General features: G+C 40.1%; 1 protein-coding gene across 1 annotated transcript; it reads left to right on the top strand.

The window, feature by feature from the left end:
• Nucleotides 1-98: 98 nt before the first annotated feature.
• On the top strand, nucleotides 99-21,986 carry LOC127599684 (polycystic kidney disease protein 1-like 2). Its single transcript, XM_052063813.1, is given in 41 exon segments — nucleotides 99-560; nucleotides 2,163-2,321; nucleotides 2,512-2,700; nucleotides 3,326-3,436; nucleotides 3,575-3,722; nucleotides 4,006-4,238; nucleotides 4,320-4,730; nucleotides 4,837-4,949; nucleotides 5,758-5,893; nucleotides 6,439-6,637; nucleotides 6,780-6,891; nucleotides 6,980-7,124; nucleotides 7,397-7,585; nucleotides 7,670-7,812; nucleotides 7,959-8,138; nucleotides 8,215-8,352; nucleotides 8,454-8,603; nucleotides 8,682-8,806; nucleotides 8,878-8,998; nucleotides 9,163-9,291; nucleotides 9,374-9,599; nucleotides 9,912-10,168; nucleotides 10,171-10,413; nucleotides 11,127-11,228; nucleotides 11,310-11,488; nucleotides 11,983-12,129; nucleotides 12,206-12,405; nucleotides 12,506-12,732; nucleotides 13,210-13,423; nucleotides 13,531-14,003; nucleotides 14,443-14,539; nucleotides 14,625-14,765; nucleotides 15,076-15,261; nucleotides 16,076-16,400; nucleotides 16,473-16,606; nucleotides 16,681-16,808; nucleotides 17,725-17,885; nucleotides 18,927-19,137; nucleotides 19,985-20,086; nucleotides 20,214-20,345; nucleotides 20,480-21,986. Coding segments are annotated over 41 exon segments (7,545 nt in total). The 5' UTR covers nucleotides 99-220; the 3' UTR covers nucleotides 20,669-21,986.
• The last annotated feature ends 1,078 nt before the right edge of the window (nucleotides 21,987-23,064 follow it).

Here is a 23,064-nt window from a genome sequence, read left to right as displayed (position 1 = left end):
TGTGGAGCCATTAATGGGTGTTGACTGTTGGCTTTTTGTCTCCTTTCAAAACAGTCCTCCGTTTTGTTTGTGCTCGGGAGTTATATGCACAGCACAAAGCCAAGCACCCATTGAGTAAATTATACTTATGTCAGAAATGACTCTAAAGAGCAAGCCTTTGTCAGAGATACTGACGTCATTGTCCTTTAAAGTCATGTGGTTACCACATTGAGTGCAAGTGATGTGCAGGTGCACAAAGATGGATCATACTGCTTTTGCGGTCCCGACTTTATTTTTTCTCTTTCTCAGCTTGATTTGCTTTGTGGCCGGAGAACCAGATGCTGTCTCTTGTCCCGAATACCAAGAGAGCTTTGATGGCTCCTGCTATGAGTTTGTGGGTCTGCAGCGTCCTTTCCTTGGTGCACAGAAATGGTGCGAGAGAGGAGGAGGACATGTAGCCTTCATCTTGAACAAGGAGACGCAGAAGTTCCTTCAGACGCACCTCGATCCAAAGAAGGACTGGTGGCTCGGACTGGCGCCTGCTGCACCAAACCTTACACTGGACACTGCTGCCACACAGGGTAAGAGGTCATGTCACATAAACCTAATCAGTTGTTCCATATAAATGTAGCTTTGTGGACCACACTTCGTTTTTTGGAAAGTTTATATGGATTGGAGGGTTACTTTAACCTGTAAACATGCTCGTTAATGCTTTGGAAATATGATCCTTTATTTCTCCCACAGTGGGTAAACACAGAATAGAACTACTGTGGTTTAAATATTGTGAATATCTAGTTCATCTTTCAATGCCTTGGGTCATGATGAGGAGTTACCACATTACTCCTTAGAATGTAACACAATTGAACATGGATCAGGATGGTCGATGTGGGTGTACTCAGAAACTACTGTATACACAGTATAAGATTAGAATTAGAACCCTGGAATTTATTCCCGCCAGTTTACATAAGACTGGCAGTGATCCCGTTGCAAGCGTTGGACTGAACAGGAAAATATTTCATACTGTAGCATATCATTACAGTGGTGCCTTGCACCTTGCGATACAAGTGACCCAACTTCTGAGCTTTCCAAGATATGAGATATTTAGGCTTTTTTTTTTTTTTGCTTTGAGTTGTGGGCATATATGAGAGAAAGAGAGAGAGAGAGAGAGAGAGAGAGGGAGAGAGAGAGAGTTATTAAGACATATATAGATATAGATATAGATATAGATATAGATATAGATATAGATATAGATATAGATATAGATATAGATATAGATATAGATATAAATATAGATATAGATATAGATAAAGATATGAAGAGCGAGAGAAAGAGACAGAGAGAGAGAAATACAAGCGATGTATGGTGGCACTGAACTCAACTCAATCCACAACAAACAACAGTTTGGCAGATAGTAAAAACTTGTCAAACTATGTCAGTGTTATCGCAATGGAATTCTGAACACAATCAGTGGAGCAACAAATGTAGAAAGACAATATAACAATGCTCTCCTTTGTGAAAAATAGCAAATATCACTGCATCTGAACATGGGTTGTGAAACTTTACTTCACGTTTGTCTGTGTATTACACTGCACCCAGATGACCAAGGCATGCACACTAAAAGGAGCAGCGCAATGTCCATTGAGTTGAAGCAAAAAAAATGCCCCAAACTGTCTAATTCTTTACATTGTTTCATTATGTTTTGACTGCATATTTCAATACACACTGTAAGTACACACACAGGTACAGAGTAATATTTTTCTCATACAAAAAAACCCACATCCGTATCAGGAGTGAACAATGAAAATAATTGACTATTATTTAGAGGAATTGACATCAGCCATTATTCATTTAAGCAAGTTACCATGGTCATTGAGGCATAATTGAATTTATCTGTTGACACACACCCAGAACATACAGTAACAGCCCCAAAGGAGCCTGCGATAGTTTCTCATTTGCATTGCCTTATTACTGTCAAATTCTGTGATTTACAACTTCCTGTTTATATCTGTAGACAGAACATGAGTCATGATCAAAAATGTGTTCTACAGTATATCCATCCTTCTGCTGTGTTGTTGTTTCAAGCCACAAAATGTTCCTTTCAGATGAGTATACATAATGTGTTTTTAAATCAAGTGGAATAATGAATGTGATTTTGTCCCTCCCTTCTCTGTCATCAATACTAGTTTCTCTGGCATGGCTGAATGGCTCAGATGTCAGCTACAATAACTGGGCAAGCAATCCTGATGCGCAAGCCACCTGTGGACATATCCTGAAAAAGTCAGGTTTCCGTTGGATAGCGTCGGAGAATTGTACTCAGGAACTTAGCTTCATCTGCCAGTTTGGTAAAAAAAAAACTCATCCACAATTTATGGTGTTTTTGATTATGTTTCACTCAACTCTCTCTCACTCTCTCTTTCTCTCTCTTTCTCTCTCTCTCTCTCTCTCTCTCTCTCTCTCTCTCTCTCTCTCTCTCTCTCTCTCTCTCTCTCTCTCTCTCTCTCTTTATATATATAAAAATTTGGGGGTCTTCAGAATCTAGGAGATCTTTTGCATGTGATGGCCAAAACGTCACATTGCAGTGCGACTCTGGTCAAGTCATAGAGATAGACCATAGTTTCTATGGTCGAAAAACAATTCACTACTGCCGGACCAAACTCGCCACCACACCTTCACCTCCTCTTGAGGAGTGCACTTGGACAAATGTAGCAGACTCTGTAAAAGGTATTTGTATTGTAAAATATAAATAAATGCTCATTCTCTGCATAATGTTATTGTGGATTCAACTTTTTTTTGTGACGTACTGTTCAGTTTTGTCTACGTTTTTAATGCTATATATTTGCATGTTGAACTATTTGTTGTCAAACATTTATTTATCGGTACATACAATTTTGATTAAACTTTAATGCGCAATGCATTTTACTTCAATCATTATTTAAGTACAGCTTTTGTTTTGTTTCCTATATATGTTACAGATGCTTTCAATAAAATTAAGCACTTACATTGTTTTTCCGGACAAAAACCTGTCTTGTTTTTGATGAACACTTCGGTCTGTCCCGTGTTTTGATTTGTTTTTTTGTGTCTTTTCTGTCACGGCAGCACAAATGGAACAATGTTATAACCGTAAAATCGCAGCTGGAACGACATAAGAAAGGGTTATGATGCTCAGTAAAACATCAGGAATATAATTAATGAAATAGTTTGCGGTTGGTACAAATTCCATCCATCCATTCGCTGTACTGCTTGTTCTCATCTGGGTTAAAACTATTACCTAAGGGGAAATCAGTTTTGAAGTCATTCAGTGTCACGGAATAGATTGTGTTTAAATCGTTCTTTTGTGTCGTTCCAGGCAGTTGCCATGGACTGCAGGCCTGCCAAGCGCCAGCAGACGCCAAATCTTACGGTGAACCCTGCCCTCTGTTAGGAAGTTACTTGTCTGTGGAATACCGCTGCAAAGATGGTCAGATATACTCCTTCAACTTCTCCAGTCCAATAGAAGTTACATAAGAGTGATGATATCCTCACATGTCTAGAGTCTATCTCATAATTTTGGAAATGATGACTGAAATGTAAATTCAATAATCTGATATCTTCACAGGTCTCCACTTGCTGATGAGTAAATTGGCGGCAGTGTTTGATAATGTCACTCTCAATATCAAGTGGCTTCTTCAACCTTTTGAGGGTAACCTTACATGCGCGCTGAACGCTGGCGATGGCTACACGATTGATTCCATCACCCCAGAAGAGTGAGCTCTTATTTGCTTTATAATATGTGAGATACACACCGACCAGTCACAGCTCTATGACCACTTACACTCTTATATTAATATCCAATGTCAGCGCTGAACACCAGATACTGCTGGTGTCAGGCGGAATCCTGGCTTCTCTTACAGTCAATCAAAATGGAGCATTATGACCTAGGTGGAGGCACTTCTTATATCGCTCAAATGGTCATAACGTTGTGACTGCTCTGTTCGGCAATCTCCCTGCACAGTTGCCTTATTAAACTTGCATTACTCTTTCTGAAAGAATGGAAACCACAGTGATGCACACATTCAAAACGCCTGGACTTTTCGTGGTCACAGTAGAGTGTTCCACCAGCGACTGGCATGTGACAGCTCAAAAATCCATAAGCATTCAGGAGCCGGTGGGTCAATTTGGAGCTATCAAGTGCTACAGCATCAACACGTCAGAAGGTGGCACTAACTGCAGCCTGCTCTACATCGGGGGACCTGTTGATGTTCAGGTCACAGTGGAGACCGGTAAGGATGATTCAACTGCTAGTTCACCATATCCTTTTGTTCAATGACACTGAATGAGCAAGTGTTCTCTGTTTTAAATAGGTACAAACGTTAGTTACACACTCCAACATAGGGACCTTCTACTTGCAAATTCCTCTGCTGACCGAGGGATCACACACCACAACATTACACTGAATGCAAGTGCAGTGGAGCAGCTCGGGCTAGGCTGTAACAACCTGACTTTGAACGCCTCCAACAACGTCACGAGCCAAATCGTGTCCACCCAATTTGAACTGTGTTTGCTGGAACCTGTCGAGGGCCTGCAAGCCTCAGTGATAGCAGAGGGCGATCGGTGTCCCGACTCCAGTGACCTCGTTATTGGTGTCTCGCTGGAACGTGGAGCCCCTGTGCAGCTTCTCTTTACACTGACTGTCAATAATGTCACTCGCTTGGAGACCAGAAACATGCTCAATGGAAGCTTACAAATGTATACCTTTGGCAGCCCGGTTAAAGGTACCGTATTCCAACTTAATTGCATGATTCAGCATTGATTCATATTGTGCATTTTCAAAGCCTCCGAATAATTTTATTTGTCTTTCTTTCTTTCTTTTTTTTGTAGGATCATTTCAATTGAATGTGCAAGCTTCGAATGCTTTGTCAACCTCTGATTTTAACGTGAGCCTAGAGAGCATATTCCTGGCTTGCAAGAATCACTCTGACTCTGAAAACATGGTATGTAGGGCACAATTTCAGCATAGAAATGAATGAACGGTAACATTTTGAGTATTTTGTTAACCTCTGTTGTCATACACAAACTTGCCCCGCATTATCACCTTTTCTATTGAGTTCCTTAATTACATTAGATGAGTCATAAACCTTTTTTGAAAGATAACAATGCTCAGTTTGATTGACATTGTCAGACAAGATTTTAGGTTGTGGTTTTAGTTCAAATGCCAGGTTTTTGTGACGGAAAATGTCATTGAAAAAAAATAGTTACAAAATTATTTCCACCTGTGACCTACAACGTGTTCAACTGAAACATTTTGAGATGGTAAGTGAAAGTAATTGAAAAAATATGATGTTCTTGTAGGCTTCCCTGCTGGATTGTTGTTGTTTTTTTTGCTTTCTAAGCCTGTATTTATTTATTTTTTCTTATATTGACTTTTTGGAACGGTTCATAAATCCCTGCTGAAATCACCAGCTGAAGAAAAACAACGCCAAAGCATTTTGCTGTCTTCACTTGTATTCTTTTACATGATGAGCAGCATTTTGGCCAACAAGTTGAACCTTGTTTTCATCAGACCGAAACACAGTTTCCCCACATGTGCTTGCGAGATTTTGTTCAGGTCCAATGAATATTGTTATTTATTATTTTTTTTTTTTTAATCAAAAACCTGGCCTTTGAACAGATAGACTTTTTATATCCACTGTATTGTGAAACCATCCAAAATTAGGAACAGCACATGTGCAACCACTGCAATCTGTGGGTAGTGAAGGCTATGTTGTTGTTGTTCCAAAACGTTTTTCTTTTCATTTTCAGATGACTGGCAAGTCTTATGACTTGAACATAATTTCCACTCCAGAGTCTGTAGTTGACTACACTGAGAATGTCACCCTGAGCATGAATGGAAGTGTCTCATTGCCCAGCAAAGGACTCGAATTTAAGTGGAAATGTAGTAAGTGCCATTGTTCCCCTTTCTGGAAAAGTTTAGCAACATGAATGCTTCAAGCCACTGTGCTACATGTGCAAAGTATGGCCATAAGCTTCGCACTCTGTTGTTTAAACTAGGTAATAAAATAAAATAAATGTCTAAAGTAAATTGAATAATGTATTCATTTTTATTCTTCTTATAAAATCTTTTGGTTATTTCTGTTTTAAAATGAAAAACGTATTTATAAAATGAACCATAATATTTAGCGTGAATTATGATTTTCTTCTAAAATAAACTGTTTTACTTATTACTTATTACATTTTTAGGCCCTCTGTCTGACTTGGAGATCAAATATGGCCTTTGAGCACGAGGTTTGCCCGCGCTATACACGTATGGTCATCAAGCTCGGCTTGAATTGTCAATCGTGTTTATTTATTTATTTTTTGTGGTCTTTTGCTTACTTAGAAATATGATACCTAAAAAGTTGTTGCTTGAACTTGAAGTTCATTCCTGACATGATCGGTATATCGTGAATCACATTTGTCTTGTTTCTCTTTCTTCCCATGCAGGAGGGGACTGCAAATGCAAAAAACAAACAAATGACACAACTCACATGATTGACAAGCAGTGTCTTCCGAATCCATTTGAGATGGCCGTCTACACCGTGACTGTCAAGAAAACAGCCTGGTTTAGGAAATGGGTCAAACTAGCTTCTGCTTCCAAGTGTATCACTGTTGCTCAAGAGGAATTAAAAAATGTCTCCATTAGGTAAAACCAAATACTAAGTTATTCTTGGTTTAATTTGGATGTGGACTTGTACTGTTTTTTTTTCTTTGTGCTTGTTTTAAGAATAATTGGGAAATATTACCCTTGAAATGAATATTTTACTCTTGGGTTACTCCAAATACAGTTGTGATAATTGCACTTCAATTGACGCGAACGACCCTGTAAAACTGAGGCTTAGCTGTGTAGCGAGTTGCCCAGATGTGGACTGGTACACAGAGGATCTAAAACCACTCAAGGCAAGTCGGAATATGCCACTTTAGTCAGTTTTTAACATTACTCTGTTGAATGACCACTGTCAAAAGCATTTTTTTCTACTTTTCCCAGCGGGATGACCTCGGAACCTGTTACTCACAAGAAGGAAGAAGGCCTCTGGTGAAGAAGCAAGAAGGCAACTCGGAATTTCTTGTAAACAGCAAAGAGCTGAAATATTCGAGGGACAATTTGCTTAAAATCACCGTGATTGCTCAAGGTGTGTTTTGAAACTCATCTTTTGACTGCATTGTCAGAAATAGGCTCACAGTGTACGGTAGGAGTCACTTTCTTTCCCTTAATTAAAGCACAATATAAACTACACAGGAATAATTATTCTACTTCAAGGTGAACGGTTTTGTTGTTGAAAAATAAAATATCAATTCCAGAGGAAATGATGAGGCATCAAGCCGAGCCTTAAAACCTGAAGAATAACTTTGTGTGACTTTTTTTTGTGTACGTTTGTGAAACTATGCTTCTTTACCAAACCAGGGAAATCGGAGCAAGGTTATGCCAGGTACACTCTCCCCATACCGGATCCAGAACCAACTGTCACCCCCTCACACCCGACGTGCAGCATCTTTCCATTATCAGGCACTGTACTGGACTCATTCGATATCACCTGCCAAGCGAGTTCTTTCTGTTCTTCAGGCTGTCTTTATTGCTTCAAGACAGACACAGGTGAGAAAATGCAACTTAGTTATGTGGTATGTAAAACTGTGGATTCAAATGAATAACAAATCAATCTGCTCATTTGTCTTTAAGGCAAACATCTGCGTTGCAGTAATAAAGAATTTGTGAAATCTATCTTATTGCCCGTTGGAGACGAAAAGAACAACTACAATTTGTCTATTGTGATAACTGTGAAAAATGAATATACAGAAGTGACCACGATGGTCCACACTCAGGTAAACACACATGACAAGAAATGGAAAGATAGAATGGCACACAGAATAAATGGACAAACCTATCTTGACTTATGTAAACCTTCTTCATGGGGAAAAAAAAAGCTTTTCTATATTTCTATATTTCTATATTTCTATATTTCTCAAAGGTTCGGAAAAATAACTCCAGTGGTTCCGTGGACACACTCCAGTCAGTTCTAGAAGATACTGTCTCCCAGTTGGAACAAGATGGTCTTCTCTCCAGTGAGGCGCTTAGCCAAATCGTTACCTCTGTAGCAGATATACTCAACACCGAGGCTGATGAGGATCAGAAGGACGCAAGGACGAAGGTATGTTGGAAGGCGAGCATTGTGTCCTCAAACGGTTGAACCCCGTTGATATCTCCGCATCCTTCCTTGACTTCAGCTCAGAGAGCAGATGCTGACCAAAATGACAACGGTGCTGCTGGACTCCCCATCGAACACCAGTTATGAGGTTCAAGTGACAGCTAGAGCCGTAGCCGAACTTACGCATCGATCAGATGAGCTCAGTCCAGCTGCCCAGGTGCTGCTCAATTTTAGATTGTTCAGCTTTGGCAAACGAATGCATCCTCTGCACTATTTAAGTCTGTTCAACTCCAATTTGTTTCTCTGTTTCCACTTAAGGAAGAAGCAAGCTCACTCTTGGTTGACCTGAGCTCTTCCCTCAACATTATCAGTGTTAATCAGGATGGGATTGGTGATGATGGAGAAGTTGTGGACGGAGCTGCACCAATAGTTGAAGCTGCCAGTAATATTTTGAATGCTCCGTCCAACGTAAGAGTAAACTGCCATTGCCGCGTTTGGTTCTTAATCATTTTCTAAAGTATCAACTAAATAACACGTTCTCCTCAGGAAAAAGTTTCCACTTCCCTTCTGACTGGGATGGGTAACGTACAGAATGCCTTGTTGAATCATAAAAAGTTGAACGGAGATCCTATCATCATTGACTCCAATCAGATCAGTGTGTACGTAAACAGGTAAGAGCTGATTGTCTTTAACACACACACAGCTTGGAGCTTAAACTGCAAGTACTTTTGGGTGTCTACAGAGTGTCTCCAGAAAGTATGCAAATGCAGGATATAAACATCCAGAGGAGCAGCGCTTCTAGATTTTCCTTTCCGACGCTGCCTTCTGAGGTTTTCTCACCAGATGAGCCTGTGGATGTCAGAGTAAGATAAGATAAGATATCCTTTATTTGTCCCACAATGGGGAAATTTACAATAAGTGTATGCCTTTTTGTGGAATGCATCTCAACAATTAAAACAAAATAAAATCTGCATTACAATGCTAATAGTTTTTGCCCTGTAAAATTGCTGTTTGTAATATCTCACAGATGATGAGTTTTGAAAAGAACCCATACTCTTGGAAAGGTGGAAACATTTCAGGAACTGTGGGATCTGTCTCTCTCACAAGACCGAATGGCACTGTTATCCCCATTAAGAATCTCCCTGAAGAGATTGAGGTAGCACAAATAAACAACATTCAAATTCTATACATCTGTAAGAGTCCACACTAATTAATTTTTGCATTGCTGGGGTCTTCAGATTCTTCTGCCCAGGCCGGACGTTGGGCAAGAGAACAGCACAGTCCTGGACCTGGCCAATTTCAGCACATTAATAATTGACGTTCCCTCGCCTGATGTTACACTGGTGCTGAAAATGGAGCCCTCTGAAAACATTACTTTCATCTTACTTCTGGGGCACAAGAATTATCCAACAATTGAGCATTTTGTGGCCAAAACTCAAATGCCTCGCGAGAACGTCAAGGAAGGTATGTTCAAACCTATTTTATTCTATCTTACATTTTTAATCCAAATATTCTGTTTTCCGGAGGTAAACAAATCCATTTGGCAGACCGTCTGACAGAGGGAAAGCCTAATTATGATGTGGCCCTCAGCAATACTGAGTTTGACACCCCCTGTCCTAGGATTTGGAAACATATGAGAACAATTGCATATTTTCATGTTGCCATTCAATAGTTGCCACATCATTCTGCATGGGTGATTTTCTCTCATGATGCTGCCGATCACTTACTGGATGTGTGTTGTAGTTATCAGCATTTCATTAATGTCATTTACCACAGAGGAAAAATATACCTGGGTCCTCAGTCCTAAAGACAGAACAGGAGATGCTGGTGTGCACTTCCTCGTCTTGAAGCCCAAAGTCGAGCCAGGCGTCAAATCAGTGAATGCCACAGTCAGTATTGTAACAATCGCTGCCCAGTGCAAATACTGGGATGAAGAAGTGTTGTCTTGGAGTGAAGATGGCTGCAGGGTGTGTGTGTAAACACCTTTTATTCAGGTGGCCTGAAAAGCATCCCCGCCACAGCTGATTTTCCTTTCTTCTTTCAACAGGTTGGCCCACTCACGACACCTTTGCTCACTCAGTGTCTGTGTAATCACTTAACTTTCTTCGGCAGCTCTTTCTTTGTCATGCCAAACCTAGTGGACGTGTCACGCACCGCGGAGCTTTTCTCCACTTTCTTTAACAATCCTGTGGTTGTGTGTTTTGTGGCGGCCATTTTCTGCACTTATCTTCTCGTGGTTGTATGGGCACGCAGAAAAGACATCCAGGACTCAGCAAAGGTAAACCTTGAAAAAAATCGGTCTACACACTCTTGTTGAAATGCCAGGTTTTAGTCAAGAAAAGCCTACTAGAACAAATGAACTTTATTTGGGGTGATCAGAGACACTTTAAATGGTCATAGGTGTGTACTGTCTTCCATTTAACATGATTTTGAATGTGAATAGATAATTCTGAACACAGCCACCTCCTCAATTATAAGGGGGTGTGCACACTTTATCACAAACATCTCAGATGATTATGTTTCATTTGAATTCGCCTCTTGGAAAGATTTTATATATTTTCCAAGTGTGTTGTACAGATTAGACCTCACACTAAAGGTGGAAAGCTTTTTAAAATGATTTGTCATCTTTTTTTTTTTCATATATCATATAACCCGGTTTTGAAGAGCGATATGTAAACTTTTTATATCCACTCCTTAAGTACGAAAAAATGCACTTGACTTACTTATCCATAAAATACAGTTTCTTCTGTAAGGAATTTAAAAAAAAATCATTTTAAAGTGTTGCATATTTATTGCTGTAAAGCAGAACTTCAACCATCAAAAGTCGGGAAACGGGTGTCTAGCTAACAGGGTATCACCCACATTGTAAAAGATTCACATTTGTTAAGTACGCTACAGAATGTTTGGCACTACCAATAACAAGACATTATACAGCTAAAGATTTTTCAGGAATCGGAAATTCTTCCTTATGTTGTGCGTACTAACTTAAAGGTCAAGATAACAGTGCTTGAAGATAACGACCCTCTAGCAGAATACTGCTACATGCTGACAATCGGCACAGGGCATCGCCATGGTGCGTCCACCTCCTCACAGGTCAGTCACATGCTCCTGTCCTTGTTGATTGGCAATGGGAATCAATGTGTCGCAAACTATTACCGGTACTTCAATTTCCAGGTGACGATAACCCTGCTGGGAACAGAGGGGGAAAGTGAGCCCCACCACCTGACCGATCTCGAGAAACCTCTGTTTGAAAGGGGTGCAGAGGACGTATTTCTCTTGACCACGCATTTTTCCCTTGGAGAGCTGCAAAGCGTCAGGCTGTGGCACGACAATTCGGGCGCGCACCCTGCATGGTACAGCATTCAGATGATGGCTTTACTCTGTGCTGTTAAATGCAGAAACACATTTGGTACCTGGGCCTTCAGTGGGGACGCAAACTAGCTATTAATACCACCAGTATCTTGTCATAGTTCTGGAAACTATCAACACTATTCATGGTATATATAAATGGTATATAACAATACCACTGACAACATTTTGAGATTTGTGTGGCTAATCAAAGCAAACAATCAGAAGATGAAAATATATTGACGTGAATGAAGGCTGGGCAACTGGTCATCTGAGGTGATTTTGCTGTCTCATCGATTAAATAAACAGTCCCATTCCAAACATAGTTTTGATTCACATAGGCCAGCACTATTGAGTCTGAAGGCCCTGATAAGATTAGATTGATGGCAGAACATTGACCTTAGAATCTAAAAAAAATTCTAGCATCCACGCACACTACCGGAAGCAGTGCAACCTTGTGAAATGCTATGAACTGAAGACAAATGAATCCTGCCCGCAGGTATGTCAACAAAGTAATGGTGCAAGATCTGGAGAGTGGCCAGAAGTGGCACTTTCTCTGTAATTCCTGGCTTGCTGTGGACGTGGGAGAGTGCAACCTCGATAAGGTTTTCCCAGTGGCCACTGAGGAGGATCTGAAGAGATTTAGGTCGGAGCAGCTAACCGTGTGATCTTGATGCATCATCCACAAATAAAATGGTGACCATCCATTTTCCCCCTTCCAGCAATCTGTTCTTCATGAAGACAGCTAAGGATTTCCGTGATGGACACATCTGGTTCTCGGTCATCAGTCGACCCCCGTGCAGCACCTTCACTCGTGTGCAGCGAGTGTCCTGCTGCTTTTCCTTGTTGCTCTGCACCATGTTGACTAGCATCATGTTTTGGGGCATCCCCACGGACCCCTCAGAGCAGACCATGGACCTGGGTATGATCTGATTGTAATACATGGTTGGTGGTGGTTTACATGGTTAGCGTTTCAACAGGTTTCTTGCCAATACAATCGGCTATGGTGTATGTGGTTGCAGGTCACATCGAATTCACCTGGCAGCAGGTCATGATTGGAATTCAAAGTTCGATCATCATGTTTCCTATCAATCTCCTCATTGTGAGCATCTTCCGAAACACTCGGCCTCGAGAAAAATCTCAGAAATCGGACAAGACCAAGCAGGGGAAGACAGTTCGGGTATCTCCCTCAGAGACGTCTTCCCTTCAGAAAGAACAAAAGGACATCACACCAGACACGGTGCTGAAGGTGGGCAAACGTATCCCATCAGTCAATTGTTCTATCGTCCGACCTTTTCACTTTTTAAGAGGAATGTGGCACTCAGCAATGTATTTAATGAACTGGAGAGAACTCCAGGTTAAGAGTAGAATGGCACTCAGTACATTGCAAACGTGGACCAAAGCAAACCATCCTGAACATTTCTGCCTTGCTTTGGGATTGTACATGCCCTTGGTGATAGTGCTCCACTCCAGCTCTGTGCTGCGGTGTAGCCACCCACAGCATTCCTTTTATCACCGCAGCTCTATCAATTTGATCTTGTGGTTCACTGCCCTCCTAGTTCTCCGTGCAACTGAACGAAAGTAGTGGAAAGTGAAAATAAATGTGGCCTGAAGCCACCAAAGATGTGAATGTAACAACGTTTGGATTTACATTTATAGAGATACAAATCCACACATGCGAGGTAAGAAGTAGTCATGAAGAAACTTTTCTTGGTTTCTCCACCAGGATATAAAAAGAATAGCCCAGTCACTTTCAAAGGCTATGAAGAGTCCCCTACCTTATTTGGAGCTTCGACCTGGTCACCAGACTGATATCAACACCCTTTTGTCTCTGGTGGAAGACATCATCAGGCAGCAAAACCGAATTTCCTCTGACTTTTACACAGATACGGCCAAAAGAGAACGCTCCATCCTCAGTTTAGGGGCAGTCGATCTTCAAGGTAATCCATTTTATCTGAAAATAATGTTAGGTTTTGCTTCAATGCAATCATGTTTTTGTAAAACACAAATATGATCACATCTTTGATTACAAACTTCCAATGTGTAGAAAAGAGTGTTTGGGGCAGTCCAGAGAGGACCTCAGACGAGGTTCAGAAGAAGAGCAACAACAGCAGGTATCTATACAGGCAGCTGCGTCATGTTGAGAAGAAGCTGGGTTTCCTGGGATCCTCTCGATTCCAAAACCCGGACAGCTACAACAAAGCCATGCAGCAAGTCCAGGGGATGAAGAATCTGCTCGAGTTTCACCTACCGTCACACAGCCTAGATGGAGAACAATCGGAGCGTAGTGCCAGTCCAGAAGAAAATGCCAACAAAGGCACTGCCAAGAGATGCTGCCAAGGTGGGCTGCCATGGTGGTTTGTCTTTGTAGGTTGGATATTGGTGATAGCAACCAGCGGTGTGTCTGGATACTTTACCATGATGTATGGGCTGACCTATGGGAAAGATCGTTCTATAAGCTGGCTGATCTCCATGGTGGTGTCCTTCTTTGAAAGTTTGTTCATCACACAACCTCTGAAGGTAAGGACAGTAAAATTGTGATTTATATACATTGTATATATATGAAAACTAGGTCTGATGTGTTTTGAAAATTAAATCCTGCCATAAAAAGGTATTAGATATCGAATGTATTCTACCCTCAAAATAACATACAGCCATTTAGGTCGAAACTGCTCGCAACACCCCAAAGGGAAAATGTCCCCCATCACACACACACATATTTTCACTATGGAGTGTACTCACTTTTGTTGCTAGTGGTTTGAACATTAATGGCTGTGTGTTGAGGTATTTTGAGAGAACATTAAGTTTACACTATTATACGAACTATACACTGACCACTTCATACTATAGCATCGTGTCATTTCTTCAGTGTCCACAGAAAGATATAATAGATTATAGACAACAATGTGAGAAGTGTACTCACGTTCATGAGAAAAACGCAATCAAATATCTGTTACAGGTTCTTGGCTTTGCTGCTTTTTTCGCTCTTGTTCTGAAGAAGGTCGATCAGGAAGAATACGGAGAGCCTCAGATTGACGAGAGCCTGAAGAATTATGGTATCTTGTTGGTGGATTCCATTGGTGTTGAACTGCTTTGTGCACACATAGAAGACTAAGAACATGATTTGAATATGATGCTCAGATGATCGTGATGGGGTGCGAGCAGCACGAAGAGACAGCACGTGCAGTTTCTACCAGCCGCCACCTCCAACGGACATAGAGAAGATGAGGAACAACATGATTAAAGAGCAAAGAGTCTTTGCTCTCATCAGGGAGATTCTGGGTGGGAACGCACACTATTTTCTGTATAAAATATAGATATACAAGATATAAAACATGGCTGTGCAATATGCCATTATAATCTAAGGTACATGGGTGCCTTGCATGCAAGCCGTCATACTTCAGAATTTTTTATAAATTCTTTTGCTTTGACTTGCAAGCAAAAAATTGAGCTGAAACGTAAACGGCATTCCATATGTTGTTCATTTAAATGGAAAAAGATTATTTGAAAAAATGTCTTTGAGTTACGAGCGTGGTCACGGAACACTTTGAACTCGTATCTCAAGGCACAAACGTCTTCACTTGTCACGCAGCCTACATGGGATTCATGTGGATGTTGCTCCTGGTGGCGTATGGACAAAGGGATCCCAATGCGTACTTCCTGACCCAGCACATTCGCCAGAGCTTTAGCAAAGGCATCTCTGACACGATGAGCATACAAGATGTGTTCAACTGGGCAAACACAACTCTGCTCAGCAACTTGTTTGGAGAACACCCAGGTGATATTAATGTGCTGTCATCCATGTGACAAAATGCAGCAGGAAATTCTTGCTATCGTTGATACACTACTCACAAATTGTTAGGGCTATTCAGCTGTAAAAAATAAATAAAATAATCATGAATAAAAATACATTTCAGGGATGAATCTGAAATGCACCGTAACAGCTATTCTCAGTGTTGGAACAAGTACCATTAATGGGATGCGTGCAACCTCGATTGATATGCAAGAGAATCACTGACTTACACACCAATAGAGTACCGGTACATTTACAGCATTTAAAACTCAAAATCTGATACTAAAGCACAATACTGGATAATCACTCAATCTGTGATTATCTGTGAATCGGCCAATACATTTCCAAGAATGTCTACTTCTATGCCTTTCTGTGACTCTTTCACGTTTCTAAGTTTCTCTGTATCACTGTTGCTACCTGATGACGCGCTAAACTGACTTTCTTCGGAATACATCTTCTTTGAAGCCTCAGAGTGGTGAGGTGCTGTCAAATCAATTGTTAGGTGTCGTCTTGGGCTGATGACATCAAAATGTGGAGAGCATGATAAGGAAAACATTGTAAATACAATGTACCGCACATTAGCGAACAGCAACCTATAGGGGAAAGGTACTGACACTGAATACTTCTAGTGAAGGTCAAATCAAGCTCACCTGTAAAGTTTATAGTGCCTTTCAGCTCCATTCTGAAATTTAATCCCCTACATTTTCTAAGTTGTGTATCTCATCCTAGTCTTCCAATGGAAAAAAATGATTGTAAATGCTCTGACTAATTGTGGTTTTGTTCTTGTTTCTGGTCTCAGGTTTCATCACAGATGGTAACTCAAAGCTGGTGGGTAACGCTCGTCTCCGCCAGCTGAGGGTACAGAAAAACTCTTGCCGTGTGGCGCGTCGCATGCAACGTGCTGTGCATGACTGCCACTCTCTGTACTCGTGGGAGTCCGAGGACATGGGCTCCTATAGTCCAGGCTGGAGTTCCTCTGATAATACATCAGTGAACCTCCCCAGTCCCTGGAAATACCGATCCCAGGGTAAATTGAGGGCCTACCCCATCTGGGGAAGCATGATCCTCTACAGGGGAGGAGGCTTTGTGGTGGATCTCGGACCAGATTTAGAAAACTCCAGCAGGTTGTTTCCAGCTATACTTTGGGTCTTGTTACCATCATGTACAATTTATAATCAAATGTGTACTCTCACCAGATCTCTCCAGTATCTCTATGAAAACCGCTGGTTCGATGCACACACCCAAGCAATCTTTGTTGAGTTCACTGTGTACAATGCCAACGTCAACCTCTTCTGTATTGTCACACTCATGCTGGAGACCACGGCTCTAGGTAAAGTATCACAGATGCGCGATGAAACAGAAACTTCAAGCCTTCGTTTTGAATACCTGTCTGTTTAACGTCAGGGGCTTTCCAGTTCCGTAGTGAGCTCCAGAATGTTCGTCTCTACCAATCGACGGGGGGCCTGCACATTTTTGTCATGGCCGCTGAAGCCATCTACTTCCTCTTCATTCTATATTACATGTTTGTTCAGGTATGTATATTGACCATGTATTTGCAATAATTATGCATTTTTATTTCGCTTGAATGAAGTGGAAAAAAAGGAGATAGATGCTCGACGATGTACTTCTCGCTGCTTAGTGAACAAACAAGATAAGCAACCAACCTCATGAATACAAAATGAAAGCACTCGCAAGAAGCAATTAACACAAAAGCACAAGTAACTGTGTGGTAAATTGACCGAGCTGCAGTTCAAGCACCTGTTCACTCAGTAGCCACGCCCGCTTAAAGGCACACATCAATAACCAAATGCACTACTCCGGTGTAAAAAAAAAAAAAAAAGAAAAAAAAGTCTAAAAGTGCCACCATAATGCTCAGGATTTACTGTAGATAAAAAGTGAATAGCAAGAAGCTTTGTTCTATGTTTGATTATATTTCATGTTTTAATCGTTGGAAAGTCTTAATTGTATTTTAAAAAAGCAATACTATTGCACACTACTGGAGGGAGCCCACATACTAGGACTTGTACCACACTTTGGTCGTCACTGCAGTACTGTGTGTGTGTGCGTATACGTGAGACTTCGGCTTAATAATTATACTCAATAAGACCAGCGTATTTCTATACATTCTTTTCTATGTTTTTATATTTGTATTTTACAACCCATCGCAGAATTAATTAGTGTATTGGTCGCTCAACAAATGGACGCAAATAAATAAATGGACACAATCAACGGGTGGGGCAGAGTGTGCAGCTTTTGGTGGCTCCCCTTATTCCCCTGTCAGAATTTCATTTGAGCATGTGTGTGACCATTTAGCAAAACCTGGTGGTGTTTTGAGGGGGCTGGAAATAATTGAAGGCATTTCAATTCACGATTTGAGTTGCAAGCTTGGTCATTGAACAAATTGCACTCGCAAGGCAAGGTTTCACTGTCTTTCATATATGCCGTCAGGCAAAGCTGATGAAGCAACAGAGATGGGCTTATTTCAAGAGTAAATTGAATCTACTTGAGCTGGCAATCATACTTCTCAGTTGGAGCGCACTGTCCGTCTTTATCAAGAGGACTCTGCTGGGGAAGCGAGACATGGAATACTACCAGAATCACAAAGACCAGTAAGTTTTACCCATTGTGACACACTGGGCAAGCACTTATCTTCAAATGTAATAAGTACAATGGCTCTCATGTTTGGAAATGAGGTTTCTGTGGAAGTTTAAAGATGTTGTTTTTCTTTTTTGTCACTATATTACGGAATCGTAATGGTACCACCCCAGAAAAAAAGGTTAAATATCAGGTTATAATGTGATTAATTTCACATTTTAACATGAGGAGTGTGGTTTCCAATTTTAGCAAAACAAAATGAAGTGGACCGGGTTCAGGTCAGCAGTCGAGGTGTTTGTATCTTAAACCTTTTTGAACACTTGAGCTAGCTTTTTTTTTTTTAACCGTGTCATTTTAGTTACCAAGCAAATAACTTCAATTTATAAGACACCAAAACGACTCTACCTACTGGTAGCGGAAGTCAAACTTACCACAAGTTATCCCGTAAGTTTCACGTTTTCTAATGATAGGTTTTACATTTTAACATGACAATTTTCATTTCATTTTAAATAACCATCACATTCTACCGTGATAAATTTTAAAGTGATATGTTTTAACACAATAAATTTAATGTTAAAACATGAAACATATCGCGTTAAGGCATGACATTATAAGGTGACACATTTTTAAATTATCATCTGAAAATGTGAAACGTATCACTTAAAACATAATAAGTTCTCACTTTACCTCGGGTTCGGGTCACTGGCGGAGTTTCCTTTTTGTGTCTTACAAAGCAAACATACTAGTTATGTAACTATGCTGTTCATCTCAAATAATGTAAAATAAATAAACAAGGCCGGGTGCTAAAAAAGAAAACATTCATACCCACATAGGGCTACGCCAATGACCTGAACTGGAAGGAATTGCTTTGTTTTGTTTTGCCAGATGCAAAAGTAAAACTTCCAGGGACATTTATCACATTATACTTCCAGGGACATTTATCACATTATACCGTGATAGTGAACATTTTTTGGGGTGGTGGGCGTTAATACGCTTTTGTCCAATCGAACAAAACTTTAATTATAAATAGTGAAATATTACTGCATCACTTCCAGATTTGCCAGTTTCTACGAGACAGCCAAGGCTGATGCAGTCCTGGGCTATCTGATTGCCTTCCTGGTGCTGCTGGCCACAGTCAAACTGTGGCACCTGCTGAGACTCAACCCTAAGCTGCACATGATCACAGCAACGCTCCAGCGAGCCTGGACTGATATCTCCGGCTTCCTGGTGGTCATGACCATCATGTTTCTAGCCTACTCAATTGCTGTGAGCGGTTTCCCACACTGCAAGAGATGATGTTTTTATTTCTCGGCTGTTGATATTCTGTGAACAAAATCATATAATAATAATAATGCTTAGATGCTTTGAAAATATCTCCCCCTAAGGGTTTTGAGAACCATTATGACATCAGAGCTTTTTTGTAGGATTGTCAGTGATTTGATCTTGTGGTGAGGCCAGAATATAATTGTTGGTTAATTGCCCTTCTGTTTATGATGTTGGCTTTTATTTTCTGGCAGGAAAGTACAATATATTTAGTCAGAATTGGCAGTGCTATATTACATCATTACTACATGTAGCATGTACAAAGTATAGGTTTACAGAGCGCTTGTAAAAACAGGTAAAGTTATTTATGAGGGAGAAAAATTTCACACAATCAAGGAATCATTAGGTACAACTAATTTTCTGCTTGAATTGCTTTGACACATAGGTTTTGTGATCACTTTCTTGGTATACTGACGAATTTACACGTGTCATCAACAATGCGTGATTCTCGTTATTATACAGTGCTTAACCATTGACTTAACATGCCATTGTTATCTGATGAGAAAAATTATCAGGAGAGCTTAGGATAACAAATATAACTGTATATTGTACCTACTTTTGCATTCCTTTCTTTTAGGAGTGCACACTTATTCTAATTGTAATTATTAATCTATATTGGCAGCCATTATTATATGAACGTGATCATTGGTGTTTACATTTAAAATGCTGCCTGTTAGTTCAGACACTTTCTCAACCAGCAGTCAGCCAATCACCAGGGAGATTCTGATTACAAATCATGGTCAATCTTGCAGCCCTACCCTGTATATAACAATTTCAATCTGTGTTTCAGTCCAACCTGATGTATGGGTGGAAGCTGTACTCCTATCGCACTCTATTTGATGCTGCTCAGACTATGGTCAGCCTGCAGCTGGGCATCTTTAACTATGATGAGGTAAACATTGGGCTCTTTCAACTTTAAAACCCTCAGATTGTGTCATATTATAGCTGCATCTTAACATCATGACATTATTGTAGTGACATTGTAATAACATCATTATATTCCTTCTTGTATCTAAAAGATTCTTAGTTACAACCCAATCCTGGGTGCCTTCCTCATCGGCTCCTGTATCGTGTTTATGACGTTTGTGGTGCTCAACCTCTTCATCTCTGTCATCCTTGTGGCCTTCAGTCAAGAACAGATTCATCACAAGGTAACTGTGTATTAAGTGTTTTTTCTTCTTTATGAAAAATTGCGAAAACAGTCAAACACTTTGTCGCAAGTACATTTATCCCAAAGGTTACTTGAATGAAGTAAATGTAGCTCTGTGATTGTGATTCACTGCAGCCATCCGAGGAGGAAGAGATTGTGGACATGATGATGATGAAACTTTGCAGTCTGTTCGGAATCAAATCCAAGACTAAGCAAGGTGACGATGGCCAGACTGAGAAGGCCCAACTTACATGTGCTTCAAAGAATGAAATCGCTACAATTTCGCCAGGCCGTATTGACAAGGACTCTTATGTTCTACTTTAGTCTAGTCTATTATTCTACTCAATATGCTCAAACACCCTTTGTGCTTTGCCGCCATTGTTATTTTTCACGGTTTGCTTCATTCTGTGCCACTGCGATGTTGACTGCATGTCAGGGCCCGTGTTAAGTGCATTATTTATGAACAATATTCTTCAAATATGTCCAGATGTTGAAGCACTGCTTTTAGGATGTTGCAGCTGTATTTTTAAAGTCAACTTTGGCAATGATTGTGACTCTCTTGTGTAGAGTAGTGTTTGCTTCAAGTGCAACATCGGTGTGACCGCTGTTATGTTAAATGTGGCACTTCTTCATGAAAATGTATTCGCCAATAATCAAAAAGCTTAATTGTGCAACACAAAAAAAAGCAGCTGCTGAAAATAGATTAAAACCTATACATTTAAGCAACTTAGCGTATATGGCTTTATGCTTGAATTGTGCATTCAAATTAATGTGTCAGGATCTGCACAGATACAACATGAACAAAACTGATATGTTGTTGGGTGCGCTGGAAGCTGTTAAAAAACATGAAGCATGAATCATGCAAGTCATTGTCGAAACGCCATTCAAGAGAATGATACCAACATTTTGAAGTTAGTAAATTAATTGGGTAAATTAAGTAAATATAGGACGACATATTCCCAACCCAACCTAAAGTAAATTGTGGACACTGATGGACACTGATGACATCATTACAAAAGGAAAGGAAGAATTAAGAAAAACAATATTATATGCAAGTGATAAACTAGCACTCAAGTTTTTGCTTTTCAGTGATTCTTGAAGTGGCTCATGGTTCCTTTGTGGTACTAAAAAGAATCACTTTTGAGGTACAGTTCAATAATTTCAACATTTAATTTTGCGATTAATCGTCAAGAACTGTTTTTAAACATTTCACTATGATTTTTTTAATTAAAGGTTTATGTAAAATACATTCCAATTTAAGATTGTTTTCCCCCCTCCCTCCATATTTACGTGTGGCGTTTATGTTCTAAGTGTGTGTAAGGTAAGAATGCCTGCCCTATTTTGGGGTTGGTCATATTAGTAGTGTTTGGAGCGGTCAGTGTGTTTTAGGTGGTACTGTACTTGCTTTGTTCCTGTGCATTTGATTCAATTACAAAACATCATAAATAATCTACAGTACCATGTATTCTTCGAATGACATGATTTGTCCAAAAGTAGAACTCTTATGCAAGGTATACAAAATGAAATAAGAAGCACATTTACCTGACTTGTGCGTCCTGCCTACATTTTCGCATTTGTATGTGTGCCTATTTTGCAATATTTGGTGTTACATTGCGGATCAATAAAATGGTAAAAAACAAAACGACTGTGTTTTTTGAATTATGTGTTTAACTGACTGGGTAATCTCACCACTGGTGAGACCTGTGCAGTCAAAAAGATTCACAATTATTTGCCATTGTGTAGATTGAAATGTGAATGTGTCCGTATCGCAATATCGGCATGTCCTGTAGACTATTCATGAGAAAAACTGCCGTGTTAAGTATCACTAGATTTTATGATCTTTATAACGAGCATCTCTGGTGAGTACGATGTATTTTAATTTGTGTTCATATTTTTCTCATGTTATTTGTTTTTATTAGGGCAAACGCACGTGATAAATGAATCTGTATTAAAAGAAACACCATTACTGGTAAGATTATTTTCAACAAATGTTTTGCTTTTATAAGTTAGGCCAGGGGTGTGCAAACTTTTTGGCTCGAGGGCCACATGGATTTCTAAAATTTGACAGGTGGGCCGGGTCAGCACAAGATACGGTACATATAAAAAACTGCATAGGTTGACATTCCACATCTAACATCAACAGAACAAAAGCATTAAAGTGTGAACATACTGTACTTTTTTTTTAAGTGAAAACAGTGAAACAACTATTGTATATGTCCTACATGAATGTCCAAGTATGTTAACAACATACATGTGTGACAACACAAGCAACAAGTGCAACATTATATTGCCCAAAAACTGTAGCAGACAGTGCAGGTATATAAAAAAATCTATACAAAATATTACAAAGTTAGGACTATTTGCTACAAAATGAGACAAGTAAGAGACCTGGTGGCTTTTCTTTCCTCTCACTCACTGTCTCAAACTTTACCTCGTCTCGATCACCACACATAACAGCTTTGCTCAGCTGATGTCGTGCAACGAACTTTTGAAGCCAGCCTCGGGACGCTTCGAAGTCTTCGATGCTCATAGTTAGCGCCTCCTCTCTTACTAGCGGTCCATTTTGCGGAAACTTTTTAACATGATAACAGCTGTGCAGTTTGCGGAAAGTTTTTTAACATGATAACAATCAAACCATTCTAGGAAATGTTCATTTACTCGAGCCACAAGCAATTCACTCTGAGCATGGAAATTGTCAGAATCGGACTGAGTAAGAATCG

The sequence above is a fragment of the Hippocampus zosterae genome, chromosome 4, assembly GCF_025434085.1.
Source record: "Hippocampus zosterae strain Florida chromosome 4, ASM2543408v3, whole genome shotgun sequence".
Lineage (NCBI taxonomy): Eukaryota > Metazoa > Chordata > Actinopteri > Syngnathiformes > Syngnathidae > Hippocampus > Hippocampus zosterae.
The sequence above is the reverse complement of the archived record's forward strand: the minus strand, read 5'-3'. Positions and strand labels throughout refer to the sequence as shown.